Source organism: Hyperolius riggenbachi, chromosome 8 (assembly GCF_040937935.1).
Source record: "Hyperolius riggenbachi isolate aHypRig1 chromosome 8, aHypRig1.pri, whole genome shotgun sequence".
Classification (NCBI taxonomy): domain Eukaryota; kingdom Metazoa; phylum Chordata; class Amphibia; order Anura; family Hyperoliidae; genus Hyperolius; species Hyperolius riggenbachi.
Genome location: NC_090653.1, coordinates 288,598,988 through 288,613,975, shown reverse-complemented (window position 1 = coordinate 288,613,975; position 14,988 = coordinate 288,598,988). Strand labels below are relative to the sequence as shown.

The window sequence follows — 14,988 nt, the reverse complement described above, 5'->3', positions numbered from 1 at the left end:
CACTCCCACACGCGCTCCCGCTGCCTTCTACTGCCCTGGAGATCAATGAATGGGAACACAAAATCATTAATCTATGTCTCCCTATGAAAAACCGACGGCTGCTCTAAAAAGCCACGATTTTTCTAAGTTTCACGTCATCCCTTCAGTTCCTGGAAGCGAGAGCTCTGGCTTACAGGATGAAAAAAACCAAAAAGGACTGTGGCCATCTTGTGGCCAAATAGTAAAACATCTACATACACTTTTTTTTAAAAAAATATACACAATCCATTACATTTAAAATTACCTGTTTACCTCCCCACTCCAAAAAACCCAAATAAAATTTTTAATAAAAAAAAATTACAAAAAAAACATAAATAGTTACCTAAGGGTCTGAACTTTTTTAATATGCATGTCAAGAGAGTATATTACTATAATTTTTTAAAACTTTAAAGCGGACCCAAACCAAACTTTTTTTTTTTTAATTCAAAATATTCATATACATTCAAGCCTATGAGCATTTCAGTGCATGCTTTTCACCCCTCTCTTTTCATAACTAGGGTTTTACAGGTGGCAGCCATTAGCAATTCCTCCATTGCCGGACACCCCCTACTCCACCAGTCTGCCGGATTCTGTCCCGGCAATATGAAAGGAAGGGAGGGGTTCCTCCAATAAATGTACAATATTTTATATTTGTCATCATGCAGCTGAAAAAAGGCTGCTATTTATTATTATAAATTAGAAAATAGATTTTATTTCTGAAACCTTGTATTTTTAATTTGGGTCCACTTTAAGCTTGTAAATAGTTATGGAGGCAAATTTAAAAAATGCACCTTTATTTCCAAATAAAATATTGACGCCATACATTGTTATAGGGACATCATTTAAACGGTGTAATAACCGGGACCAATGGGAAAATAAAATGTGGGGTTTAATTATGGTAGCATGTATTATTTTAAAGCTATAATGGCTGAAAACTGAGAAATAATGATTTTTTTTTTCCATTTTTTCTTAATATTCCCGTGAAAATGCATTTAGAAAAAAATAATTCTTAGCAAAATGTACCACCCAAAGAAAGCCTAATTGGTGGTGGAAAAAACAAGATATTGATCAATTAATTGTGATAAGTAGTGATAAAGTTATTGGTGAATGAATGGGAGGTGAAATTTGCTCAGATGCATAAGGTGAAACGACACTGAAGGCTGAAGTGGTTAAAGAAAAACTTTTCATTGTTACAGCTGATACAAAGTCTGCTTCTCTGTGTCTTCTTCCTGCTTTCATGGAAGCAGACAAAGGGATAACATTTAGCTGCTCTGCCAAGGCAGATGAGACTCCTGAGCTAACAAAGCTGAGAGATCAAATTACAGTGGTGATTAGTCACAGATGAGGGGGGGTTAGACAAGCTAAACTTTCTAAATACATACAGGGTGCATTTCTCTGTTTCCTTCTGTCCTGTGCAAGAGTTCAGGTCCACTTTATACAGAAATGTTTTTTTTTTTTTATGAGGTAGAGAACTTGGGTATAATAAAGTCTGGCTGAACCACTGCCTGCAAATGATCATGCCTTTCATGTTACAGCTCGGGAAAAGACCAAACAATGTTTATACGTTCCAACCACAGAACATAATAAGCAACCGATAACAGGCGCTCGGCAGTTTCAAATGACTGACATATTTTACACATTCAAAGCCACGCCAAGCAGGTGCCCTGTAAAAATTTGTTGTAAGCCGTGTGCGTCTCATACACGCCATGTGGTATGTACAGCGTGTGTCTGTTACTTAAACAAACATGGCGATATCGTAAGAACAAATATTGTGTGCATTGCGTTATACCTCCCAACTCTGAGATAAGAAAGAGGAATCTGAGCAAAAGCCAAGCCCTCCCCACATATCTAGCCACGCCCGCTCTACACCTCCAGCCACGCCCGCTCTACACCTCCAGCCACGCCCGCTCTACACCTCCAGCCACGCCTGCTCTACACCTCCAGCCACGCCAGCCACGCCTGCTCTACACCTTCAGCCACGCCTGCTCTACACCTCCAGCCACGCCTGCTCTACACCTCCAGCCACGCCTGCTCTACACCTCCAGCCACGCCCGCTCTACACCTCCAGCCACGCCCGCTCTACACCTCCAGCCACGCCCGCTCTACACCTCCAGCCACGCCCGCTCTACACCTCCAGCCACGCCCGCTCTACACCTCCAGCCACGCCCGCTCTACACCTCCAGCCACGCTCCTCTACACCTCCAGCCACGCTCCCTCTACACCTCCAGCCACGCTCCTCTACACCTCCATCCACGCCCTCTTTACACCTCCAGCCACGCCCTCTCTACACCTCCAGCCACGCCCTCTCTACACCTCCAGCCACGCCCTCTCTACACCTCCAGCCACGCCCTCTCTACACCTCCAGCCATGCTCATCTACACCTCCAGCCACGCCATCTCTACACCTCCAGCCATGCTCATCTACACCTCCAGCCACACCCACTCTACACCTCCAGCCACGCCCTCTCTACACCTTCAGCCACACCCAATCCATATCTCCAGCCAAACCCTCTCTACACCTCCAGCCACGCCATCTCTACACCTCCAGCCATGCTCATCTACACCTCCAGCCACGCCCGCTCTACACCTCCAGCCACGCCCGCTCTACACCTCCAGCCACGCCCGCTCTACACCTCCAGCCACGCCCGCTCTACACCTCCAGCCACGCCCTCTCTACACCTCCAGCCACGCCCTCTCTACACCTCCAGCCATGCTCATCTACACCTCCAGCCACGCCATCTCTACACCTCCAGCCACGCCCGCTCTACACCTTCAGCCACACCCAATCCATATCTCCAGCCAAACCCTCTCTACACCTCCAGCCACGCCATCTCTACACCTCCAGCCACGCCATCTCTACACCTCCAGCCACGCCCACTCTACACCTCCAGCCACGCCCACTCTACACCTCCAGCCACGCCCGCTCTACACCTCCAGCCACGCCCGCTCTACACCTCCAGCCACGCCCGCTCTACACCTCCAGCCACGCCCGCTCTACACCTCCAGCCACGCCCGCTCTACACCTCCAGCCACGCCCGCTCTACACCTCCAGCCACGCCCTCTCTACACCTCCAGCCACGCCCTCTCTACACCTCCAGCCACGCCCTCTCTACACCTCCAGCCACGCCCTCTCTACACCTCCAGCCATGCTCATCTACACCTCCAGCCACGCCATCTCTACACCTCCAGCCATGCTCATCTACACCTCCAGCCACGCCCGCTCTACACCTTCAGCCACACCCAATCCATATCTCCAGCCAAACCCTCTCTACACCTCCAGCCACGCCATCTCTACACCTCCAGCCACGCCCGCTCTACACCTCCAGCCACGCCCGCTCTACACCTCCAGCCACGCCCGCTCTACACCTCCAGCCACGCCCTCTCTACACCTCCAGCCACGCCCTCTCTACACCTCCAGCCATGCTCATCTACACCTCCAGCCACGCCATCTCTACACCTCCAGCCATGCTCATCTACACCTCCAGCCACACCCGCTCTACACCTCCAGCCACGCCCGCTCTACACCTTCAGCCACACCCAATCCATATCTCCAGCCAAACCCTCTCTACACCTCCAGCCACGCCATCTCTACACCTCCAGCCATGCTCATCTACACCTCCAGCCACGCCCGCTCTACACCTCCAGCCACGCCCGCTCTACACCTCCAGCCACGCCCTCTCTACACCTCCAGCCACGCCCTCTCTACACCTCCAGCCATGCTCATCTACACCTCCAGCCACGCCCTCTATACACCTCCAGCCACACTGAGTAGGCAGGAACATCTGCAGTGCTGCCCACAAAGTGTAAATCTTGTTTAGAACAAGGAGGTAAGTAGGCGGGGTGATCTGCTGTGTGTTGGACAAACACCTCCTACTCTTTTGGCAGCAAGGAACTACCGTATATAGCAGCCAGCCTGTCAGGTATTCTAAATATATGAATTTAAAACATGCAATTTAAAAAAAAAAACTGCATGACTTATTGAAAATGACCTGTTGGTTAGAAAATGGGCGGGTTGATCCAGGATTTTCACGGTTACAAAAGGTCCTGTGTAATGATGATTTGTGCTAGATTGATTTCTGTGACCTTTACACTACTTAGACGTGGCCTGTCCCTTATCTGCGACCACACAGGGCGACACTCCTATCTGGCACGCCACGGAGATTGCCTCTCTGGGATTGGGGCTGATGTAATCCGCTGTAAAGTGGATGTTTTTATTGTCGTGCAATCTGCAGACAGACTCGTGGTTTGACATCATCTGATCCAGGCTCCGGATTACTTCCAAGAGATCCCCGCGAATGAGATTAGATTTAAGAACGAGCGGCGATAATCCCAAGATAAAGATGTAACCTGAGGTTACCGTCCTCCGATTCTGTCTGAAACAAACCAGAAAGATAGCGAATTCAGAATACATTTATTGCCACACTCAGGGCACAGATGTCGCTGGGTCTAATGGCGCCCAAAAATGGTATTAATGGTACAATTTTCGTATATTCAATCAGATAATTCAGATCGTATTGTATGAATACAGCGAGGCAGGTGGGTCCAATAGATCCTGAGCAATCGCGGTATCGATTGTTTTCTTAAAGAGGCCCTGTAGTGACATATAGCAGAATTCGGTAAAGAGGCCCTGTAGTGACATATAGCAGAATGCAGTAAAGAGGCCCTGTAGTGACATATAGCAGAATGCAGTAAAGAGGCCCTGTAGTGACATATAGCAGAATGCAGTAAAGAGGCCCTGTAGTGACATATAGCAGAATGCAGTAAAGAGGCCCTGTAGTGACATATAGCAGAATGCAGTAAAGAGGCCCTGTAGTGACATATAGCAGAATGAAGTAAAGAGGCCCTGTAGTGACACATAGCAGAATGCAGTAAAGAGGCCCTGTACTGACATATAGCAGAATGCAGTAAAGAGGTCCTGTAGTGACATATAGCAGAATGCAGTAATTTATTCAAGATAAAATTTTATGGTAATTTTTCTGGTTTCAGCATCCGAAACACACCCCATTTCTATATATTCCTGTATATTGATATCTAGCCCCGCCCTCCTAGTTATACTTAGCCTAGGCTGTTTATTATGGAGAATTATCCACCCTAGAGCATTCTGGGAGACCAAGTATATTTTCTACTGGCTTTAGAATTCTCAGAAACAAAGATTCCACAGAGCTGCACCTGACAGGACTAAAGATGTCCCCATCTGTGATAAATGTCAGAATGTAAGTCAGGGAGAGGAAAGAATCTACAATGGGCAAACACTTAGTAAATAATTAATAAAATTACCTTTTTACAATATTCATTTATACATTATTTTCATTACAGTTCCTCTTGAAGGTATTTGCAACCTTATTATGTCCATCTTGTTGACCATCCCTAAACTTCTTGCTTTTACTGATGGCTAACACGGTACAATACCCTACTGCTATTTAGATCTGTGGCTGGAACTGAGATGAAATCCTACACACATAGGGCTTGATTCACTAAACCGTGATAACTGAAATATCACTCCTTATCAAAGATATCACACCTTATCAAAGTTAATACGCCTTATTAGAGTAGCATAGCGAGTGCTGCAAACTTATGCCTGCTAATTGGCAATGGCACTTGTCCTGCCCTGAGCCCCTGCGGGTTCGTAGCGCTCGCTATGCTACTCTGATAAGGTGTGTTAACTTTGATAAGGTGCCAGCAGGGGGTGTGTCAGACACCAGGGGAGTGAGCAGACATCAGGAGGCGTGGCTGAGGAGAGCAGTGTCTCCTCCCCTGCATGCCCATGTGACGCCAGCAGGGGGTGTGTCAGACACCAGGGGAGTGAGCAGGCATCAGGAGGCATGGCTGAGGAGAGCAGTCACTCCACCCCTGCATGCCCATGTGACCCCAGTAGGGGGTGTGTCAGACATCAGGGGAGTGAGCAGGCCTCAGGAGGCGTGGCTGAGGAGAGCAGTGTCTCCTCTCCTGCATGCCCATGTGACGCCAGCAGGGGGTGTGTCAGATACCAGGGGAGTGAGCAGGCATTAGGAGGCTGCTGAGGAGGAGATGAGGATTTAGCAAGTGGTACACAAGTACTTTCCACGTTATGCTGCTCACACTGCAGTTTATGTTTCATGTGGTGACTCTATTCCTCTTTCCTCTCTTCTGCAGGATAATCAGCGCGTTCACACGGACCATAAAGTATATTTTGGGGATACGCTTTGAAGTGAAGGGGCTGGAGAACCTGAAGGTAGACGGCCCCTGCGTCATCATCTCCAACCACCAGAGCGTCCTGGACATGATGGGTGAGTACAGCCGGAGAAGTATGTGTGTCTCACAGACAGTGCTGGACCATCCGTCGCCAGAAGGGCTCAGTCTGGGGTGACAGGTGCTCTTTAGTAGTCTGGTGTGACAGGTCCTCTTTAGCAGTATGGAGGAACAGGTGCTCTTTAGTAGTCTGGTGTGACAGGTCCTCTTTAGCAGTATGGAGGAACAGGTGCTCTTTAGTAGTCTGGTGTGACGGATCCTCTTTAGTAGTCTGCAGGGGTGCTCCCCTGGGAAAGTTTTCAAACACAGCCTTTGCATATCATTGCGGCTAACACCACCTTGCTTTGCCAGCTGTTTTTATCTCCTACTACACTCATAGCCGGGGAATCCGGCTCGTACGCGCCGAGCGCAGGAAACCGTTTCCACGCCCACCGCAGCGTGTTCCAGATAACCACCGTGGAATCCCGACAGGATCACCATCCAAGACCGGGAGGATATCCGTGCAAGCCAGGTCCCCAGCATAAGAGGGACACAAGTGGGACAGCTGGCAAACCTGTATATAGGTTTCTCCAGCCTCGACAGCCAGGTGAGACTTTCCTATAGGGCCCAGAGCCCTCCCCACTAGTATCACAGGTGAGACCTTTCCTATAGGGCCTAGAGCCCTCACCTACTAGTATCACAGGTGAGACCTTTCCTATAGGGCCCAGAGCCCTCACCTACTAGTATCACAGGTGAGACCTTTCCTATAGGGCCCAGAGCCCTCACCTACTAGTATCACAGGTGAGACCTTTCCTATAGGGCCCAGAGCCCTCACCTACCAGTATCACAGGTGAGACCTTTCCTATAGGGCCCAGAGCCCTCACCTACCAGTATCACAGGTGAGACCTTTCCTATAGGGCCCAGAGCCCTCACCTACCAGTATCACAGGTGAGACCTTTCCTATAGGGCCCAGAGCCCTCACCTACTAGTATCACAGGTGAGACCTTTCCTATAGGGCCCAGAGCCCTCACCTACCAGTATCACAGGTGAGACCTTTCCTATAGGGCCCAGAGCCCTCACCTACTACTATCACAGGTGAGACCTTTCCTATAGGGCCCAGAGCCCTCACCTACCAGTATCACAGGTGAGACCTTTCCTATAGGGCCCAGAGCCCTCAACTACCAGTATCACAGGTGAGACCTTTCCTATAGGGCCTAGAGCCCTCACCTACTAGTATCACAGGTGAGACCTTTCCTATAGGGCCCAGAGCCCTCACCTACCAGTATCAAAGGTGAGCCCTTTCCTATAGGGCCCAGAGCCCTCACCTACTAGTATCACAGGTGAGACCTTTCCTGTAGGGCCCAGAGCCCTCACCTACCAGTATCACAGGTGAGACCTTTCCTATAGGGCCCAGAGCCCTCACCTACCAGTATCACAGGTGAGACCTTTCCTATAGGGCCCAGAGCCCTCACCTACTAGTATCACAGGTGAGACCTTTCCTGTAGGGCCCAGAGCCCTCACCTACCAGTATCACAGGTGAGACCTTTCCTATAGGGCCCAGAGCCCTCACCTACCAGTATCACAGGTGAGACCTTTCCTATAGGGCCCAGAGCCCTCACCTACTAGTATCACAGGTGATCCCTTTCCTATAGGGCCCAGAGCCCTCACCTACCAGTATCACAGGTGAGACCTTTCCTATAGGGCCCAGAGCCCTCACCTACCATTCTCACAGGTGAGACCTTTCCTATAGGGCCCAGAGCCCTCACCTACCAGTATCACAGGTGAGACCTTTCCTATAGGGCCCAGAGCCCTCACCTACCAGTATCACAGGTGAGACCTTTCCTATAGGGCCCAGAGCCCTCACCTACCAGTATCACAGGTGAGACCTTTCCTATAGGGCCCAGAGCCCTCACCTACCAGTATCACAGGTGAGACCTTTCCTATAGGGCCCAGAGCCCTCACCTACCAGTATCACAGGTGAGACCTTTCCTATAGTGCCCAGAGCCCTCACCTACCAGTATCACAGGTGAGACCTTTCCTATAGGGCCCAGAGCCCTTCCCCTGCTAGTATCACAGGTGAGACCTCTCCTATAGGGCCTAGAGCCCTCCCCTACTAGTATCACAGGTGAGACCTCTCCTATAGGGCCTAGAGCCCTCCCCTACTAGTATCACAGGTGAGACCTCTCCTATAGGGCCCAGAGCCCTCGCCTACCAGTATCACAGGTGATACCTTTCCTATAGGGCCCAGAGCCCTCACCTATTAGTATCACAGGTGAGACCTTTCCTATAGGGCCCAGAGCCCTCACCTACTAGTATCACAGGTGAGACCTCTCCTATAGGGCCCAGAGCCCTCACCTACTAGTATCACAGAGTGCACTTTTTCACCTTTCTATCTCCATATCCAGCACTGTACTATACAGTTAGCAGCACTTGCGATACAAGGGAACCCGCAGATCGCTCTCTGATGGTAAACTCTACTACCAGAACCCTCACATCTACTTGTAGGAAATGGGGCATATATCCATTACGCCCGAATCGAAGGCCGAATCTACAGTTTTCCCTGCGAATGAGCGGGGTGGGGGAACGCCACTTATCTACCGAGTGGCTTGCCGTCCAGATCGCACTGCAGAGCAGATGTTGACGGCATCCTGCAGATTTATTTAGCACGCTTAGTGACTCGGGCTGCGCCTACGCGGCAGAGCAGAAGCCGCGGCCGAAGTGGAAACCGGCCCACTCAGATGAGGAGAAACCTGAACATTTATCACTAAGGGCCCGTTTCCACTTGTGCGGTGCGAATTAGTTGCGGAAAACGCGAAAACAAATTGCATGCAAATGCAAATTCGTAAGCGAATTCGCGTAAGTTTTTGTATATGTTAGTAAGCATGCGAATTAACCATGTCAGTGCCTATGTGCTTTTACATTGATTTTATGCAAAAACGTACGCAAATTACGTATTAATTACATTGTATGGGAATCTCTGATGGCTCTGCTGTGCATATTTTTCCTGCACAGAAAAACGCTTTGTTTTCCTGACAAGTGGAGACAGGCTAATTAACTTGTATTGGTTATGCGAATCTGCGTGCAGAAAACGCATGCAGACTCGCTATAGTGGAAACCGGTCCTCACAGATTGGAGGTTGATAAAGGATCAAAAAAGTCCACTTATGTAAACTTTGCTTCCTCTGAAACAATTTCAGGAAAGTTGCATTAAAATCCGACTATCGCAGCAGTCAGCTGACCGGATCTGTACCTCCCTGCTGCCCATGCGGTCGCTCCTGACTCCTCCCTTCCGGGGAATGATGCTGTTCTCTTGTAGGTGCAGACAACACTCAGAGCAGCAGAGTCTCAGCTGGAACAAGCACGCAGCAGCGGAGTCACACCTGGAACGAGCATGCAGCCAGCGGAGTCACGCCTGGAACAAGCATGCAGCCAGCGGAGTCACACCTGGAACGAGCATGCAGCCAGCGGAGTCACGCCTGGAACGAGCATGCAGCCAGCGGAGTCACGCCTGGAACAAGCATGCAGCCAGCGGAGCCACACCTGGAACAAGCATGCAGCCAGCTGAGCCACACCTGGAACAAGCATGCAGCCAGCGGAGTCACACCTGGAACAAGCATACAGCCAGCGGAGTCACACCTGGAACAAGCATGCAGCCAGTGGAGCCACACCTGGAACAAGCATGCAGCCAGCGGAGTCACACCTGGAACAAGCATACAGCCAGCCTAATCACACCTGGAACAAGCATGCAGCCAGCCTACTCACACCTGGAACAAGCATGCAGCCAGCGGAGTCACACCTGGAACAAGCATGCAGCCAGCGGAGTCACACCTGGAACAAGCATGCAGCCAGCGGAGTCACACCTGGAACAAGCATGCAGCCAGCAGAGCCACACCTGGAACAAGCATACAGCCAGCGGAGTCACACCTGGAACAAGCATGCAACCAGCGCAGTCACACCTGGGACAAGCATGCAGCCAGCAGAGTCGCATCTGAAACAAGCATGCAGCCAGCAGAGTCACACCTGGAACAAGCATGCAGCCAGCAGAGTCACACCTGGAACAAGCATGCAGCCAGAGGAGTCACACCTGGAACAAGCATGCAGCCAGCAGAGTCACACCTGGAACAAGCATGCAGCCAGAGGAGTCACACCTGGAACAAGCATGCAGCCAGCGGAGTCACGCCTGGAACAAGCATGCAGCCAGCGGGGTCACGCCTGGAACAAGCATGCAGCCAGCGGGGTCACGCCTGGACCAAGCATGCAGCCAGCGGGGTCACGCCTGGACCAAGCATGCAGCCAGCGGGGTCACGCCTGGACCAAGCATGCAGCCAGCGGGGTCACGCCTGGACCAAGCATGCAGCCAGCGGGGTCACGCCTGGACCAAGCATGCAGCCAGCGGGGTCACGCCTGGACCAAGCATGCAGCCAGCGGGGTCACGCCTGGACCAAGCATGCAGCCAGCGGGGTCACGCCTGGACCAAGCATGCAGCCAGCGGGGTCACGCCTGGACCAAGCATGTAGCCAGCGGGGTCACGCCTGGACCAAGCATGTAGCCAGCGGGGTCACGCCTGGAGCAAGCACGCAGCCAGCGGGGTCACGCCTGGAGCAAGCACGCAGCCAGCGGGGTCACGCCTGGAGCAAGCACGCAGCCAGCGGGGTCACGCCTGGAGCAAGCACGCAGCCAGCGGGGCCACGCCTGGAGCAAGCACGCAGCCAGCGGGGCCACGCCTGGAGCAAGCACGCAGCCAGCGGGGCCACGCCTGGAGCAAGCACGCAGCCAGCGGGGCCACGCCTGGAGCAAGCACGCAGCCAGCGGGGCCACGCCTGGAGCAAGCACGCAGCCAGCGGGGCCACGCCTGGAGCAAGCACGCAGCCAGCGGGGCCACGCCTGGAGCAAGCACGCAGCCAGCGGAGTCACGCCTGGAACAAACATGCAGCCAGTGTTACAGGAGAGGATAGCATGACTCGCTAGAAGGGAGGGGCCAGCAGTGATCAAGTGGGCAATAATCAGACCTCACTGGCTCTTTCTTGGAGCTGCAGTAAAGGCTTACCTCGGTTAAAAAGCTGAAAAAAAGAAGTAATTGTGGAGTACAGAACTCTGGCCTCATATCCTGGGATGCACTTACACTTTATACCGGTCTCTTATTCCCCAATCCAATATCGCCGCTGCTGCAACCATCGCTGCCCTATAACTGATATTTAGCAGATATATTATGGTGTGCGCTGCCTCTGAATATATCTCCCGCCCTCTTATTGGATTACCGCGCTTTGTTCAGCCGGCGCAGGCGGTTAAAATATTAAATGTCCGTCCGATTAAAATGGATGAGCCTCGGGAGTGCGATGCCAGCGTCTCGGCCCGCGCGGGCGGCGAGGAAACTATCGATTTTTTTTTTTCCTGCGGATTCTGAACGGCGGTTTGTTTTTATTAAGAAAACTGGGAGAATTCACCGGCGGGCAGAGTCTAATATCCGGCGATTAAAAAGTCATTTTGTGTTCTTGTGAGGAAGAGAGTTTTTACTTTGTGGCCTGGGGCCGCGAGATGCGGACAGAAAGCGCCGCTGGGGGTAATCAGGATGGCGTGCCGGCAGCAGTGTGAAGCCGAAGATATTTTAATCAGTGTCTGATTATGGAGATAAAGATTTGGACGGAATCTGCGGAGGGGAAACTGATTTAGTTAAAGGGATAATCTGTTTTCAAGACGCACACAGATGATTGCACTCGCCACACGACATGCTGGGAATCTGATGACTGAGTGCTTGCTTGTTTCAGGTGTGACTCTGCTGGTTGCGTGCTTGTTCCAGGTGTGACTCTGCTGGCTGCATGCTTGTTCCAGGTGTGACTCTGCTGGCTGCATGCTTGTCCCAGGTGTGACTCCGCTGGCTGCATGCTTGTCCCAGGTGTGACTCCGCTGGCTGCATGCTTGTCCCAGGTGTGACTCTGCTGGCTGCATGCTTGTCCCAGTTGTGACTCCGCTAGCTGCATGCTTGTTCCAGGTGTGACTCTGCTGGCTGAATGCTTGTCCCAGGTGTGACTCTGCTGGCTGCATGCTTGTCCCAGTTGTGACTCCGCTAGCTGCATGCTTGTTCCAGGTGTGACTCTGCTGGCTGCATGCTTGTTCCAGGTGTGACTCTGCTGGCTGCATGCTTGTTCCAGGTGTGACTCTGCTGGCTGCATGCTTGTTCCAGGTGTGACTCCGCCGGCTGCATGCTTGTTCCAGGTGTGACTCCGCTGGCTGCATGCTTGTTCCAGGTGTGACTCCGCTGGCTGCATGCTTGTTCCAGGTGTGACTCTGCTGGCTGCATGCTTGTTCCAGGTGTGACTCTGCTGGCTGCATGCTTGTTCCAGGTGTGACTCTGCTGGCTGCATGCTTGTTCCAGGTGTGACTCCGCTGGCTGCATGCTTGTTCCAGGTGTGACTCTGCTGGCTGCATGCTTGTTCCAGGTGTGACTCCGCCGGCTGCATGCTTGTTCCAGGTGTGACTCTGCTGGCTGCATGCTTGTTCCAGGCGTGACTCCGCTGGCTGCATGCTTGTTCCAGGTGTGACTCTGCTGGCTGCATGCTTGTCCCAGGTGTGACTCTGCTGGCTGCATGCTTGTCCCAGGTGTGACTCCACTGGCTGCATGCTTGTTCCAGGTGTGATTCTGCTGGCTGCATGCTTGTTCCAGGTGTGACTCCGCCGGCTGCATGCTTGTTCCAGGTGTGACTCCGCTGGCTGCATGCTTGTTCCAGGTGTGACTGCTCTGGCTGCATGCTTGTTCCAGGTGAGACTCCTCTGGCTGTATGCTTGTTCCAGGTGTGACTGCTGGCTGCATGCTTGTTCCAGGTGTGACTCCGCTGGTTGCATGCCTGTTCCAGGTGTGACTCCGCTGGCTGCATGCTTGTTCCAGGTGTGACTGCTCTGGCTGCATGCTTGTTCCAGGTGAGACTCCTCTGGCTGTATGCTTGTTCCAGGTGTGACTGCTGGCTGCATGCCTGTTCCAGGTGTGACTCTGCTGGCTGCATGCTTGTTCCAGGTGGGACTCCAAATCTGAACCCAAAAAGACAACTTTGGAACTGGCATTGCTTTAAAATGGTAATGGTCAGTACCCACCTCGTGATTTTGTCCGCTATTTTTCCATCAGCTCGTGACATGGGTACAGGCGCACGATTAGATGAACAAGGCTTTTCGATGCACACCGATGATGTCACAGTGAATCAGATCTTTAATCCCTGACGAGATCTCCTGCGCAAAGTGCCACGATCGTTTGCACTCATCGGTGCTCATTGTGGTGACGTCACGTGTCAGGCAGGAAGATGGATCCGGGGGAACCTCGTTCATCAGGAGGCGTCGCTGTCGGGTTCCCGATCCATCGCTAGATGAGTATTCCGCTTTATACAAATGGCAGCGCGGTGGCGTAGTGGTTAGCGCTCTTGCCTTGCTGCGCTGGGTCCCCGGTTCAAATCCCAGCCAGGTCACTATCTGCAAGGAGTTTGTATGTTCTCCGTTTCTGCGTGGGTTTCCTCCCAGGCACTCCGGTTTCCTCTCACATCCCCAAAAACATACAGGTAAGGTAACTGGCTTCCCCCTAAATTGGCCCTAGACTACAATATGACTATGGTAGGATTAGATTGTGAACTCCTCGGAGGGACAGTTAGTGACATGGCTATGTACTCTGTACAGCGCTGCGGAAGATGTCGGCGCTATATAAATGCTAAATAATAATGAAATGGGAGCCCTCATAGTCCTTTTACTATTCAAAAAGAGTCTTTGGGCTGTAAAACTGTGTTTTCAGGTTACAGAATATTCGGCCGCAGGGAACGTAGCTCAGCGCTGTAATAAGCTATCATTCCATAATGTCCCCATTAGTGTCCCCACTGCTGTAATGGGGACATTGCTGAAGACTGATTTTATTCTTGGAGAGACACCCCGCCCTCCCCCATTCAGAACTTTATATAACAAACTTTCCCGCTGAACTCTCTGCCCCGCCCGCCTCTATTGTCCCCGCTCGTCTTTTGTGAGAAATTCGCTTCTATTAAAATCCATGCATTTCTTTAAGCCACACTTTTCTTGAGTTTCGCCGTCTCAAAAAGTCGTTCACATCTCCCGTCGCCGATGCCTCTAATTAATCACCCCTCGCCCCGCTCGCAGCTCGACAGCCGCTGGCTTTGTTGTATAGAATTTCTGTCTGTCGAGGTACATTCCTCCCTTAATAAACGGGTCTGCTTCGTTAGATAGCAAATGGATCCGGTGCTTCTCGTTAAACAGGCATTATACAGGCTTAATAACACTACAGCTACACTGTAACCCTTTCACACCTGCAGGAGTACACTGCCGAAATCTCCCTGCAGTAGTTTGTGTCTCCTCCCCTCCCACAATGCAGAGATCTCCCTGCAGGAGTTTGTGTCTCCTCCCCTCCCACAATGGTGAGATCTCCCTGCAGTAGATTGTGTCTCCTCCCCTCCCACAATGGTGAGATCTCCCTGCAGTGGTTTGTGTCTCCTCCCCTCCCACAATAGTGAGATCTCCATGCAGTGGTTTGTGTCTCCTCCCCTCCCACAATGGTGAAATCTCCCTGCAGTAGTTTGGGTCTCTGCCCCTCCCACAATGGTGAGATCTCCCTGCAGTAGTTTGTGTCTTCTCCCCTCTCACAATGTTGAGATTTCCCTGCGGTGGTTTGTGTCTCCTCACCTCCCATTATGGTGAGATCTCCCTGCAGTGGTTTGTGTCTCCTCCCCTCCCACAATGGTGAGATCTCCCTGCAGTAGTTTGGGTCTCTGCCCCTCCCACAA

At 51.8% G+C, this 14,988-nt stretch overlaps 1 protein-coding gene across 1 annotated transcript in view; it reads left to right on the top strand.

The window, feature by feature from the left end:
• The window catches only part of AGPAT2 (1-acylglycerol-3-phosphate O-acyltransferase 2), an 83,906-nt gene that overhangs the window by 46,835 nt on the left and 22,083 nt on the right, over positions 1-14,988 (top strand). Inside the window, exon 2 of the mRNA XM_068249942.1 lies at positions 6,150-6,283. Coding sequence (XP_068106043.1) covers positions 6,150-6,283 — 134 coding nt within the window. The remainder of the gene's footprint in view (positions 1-6,149; positions 6,284-14,988) is intronic.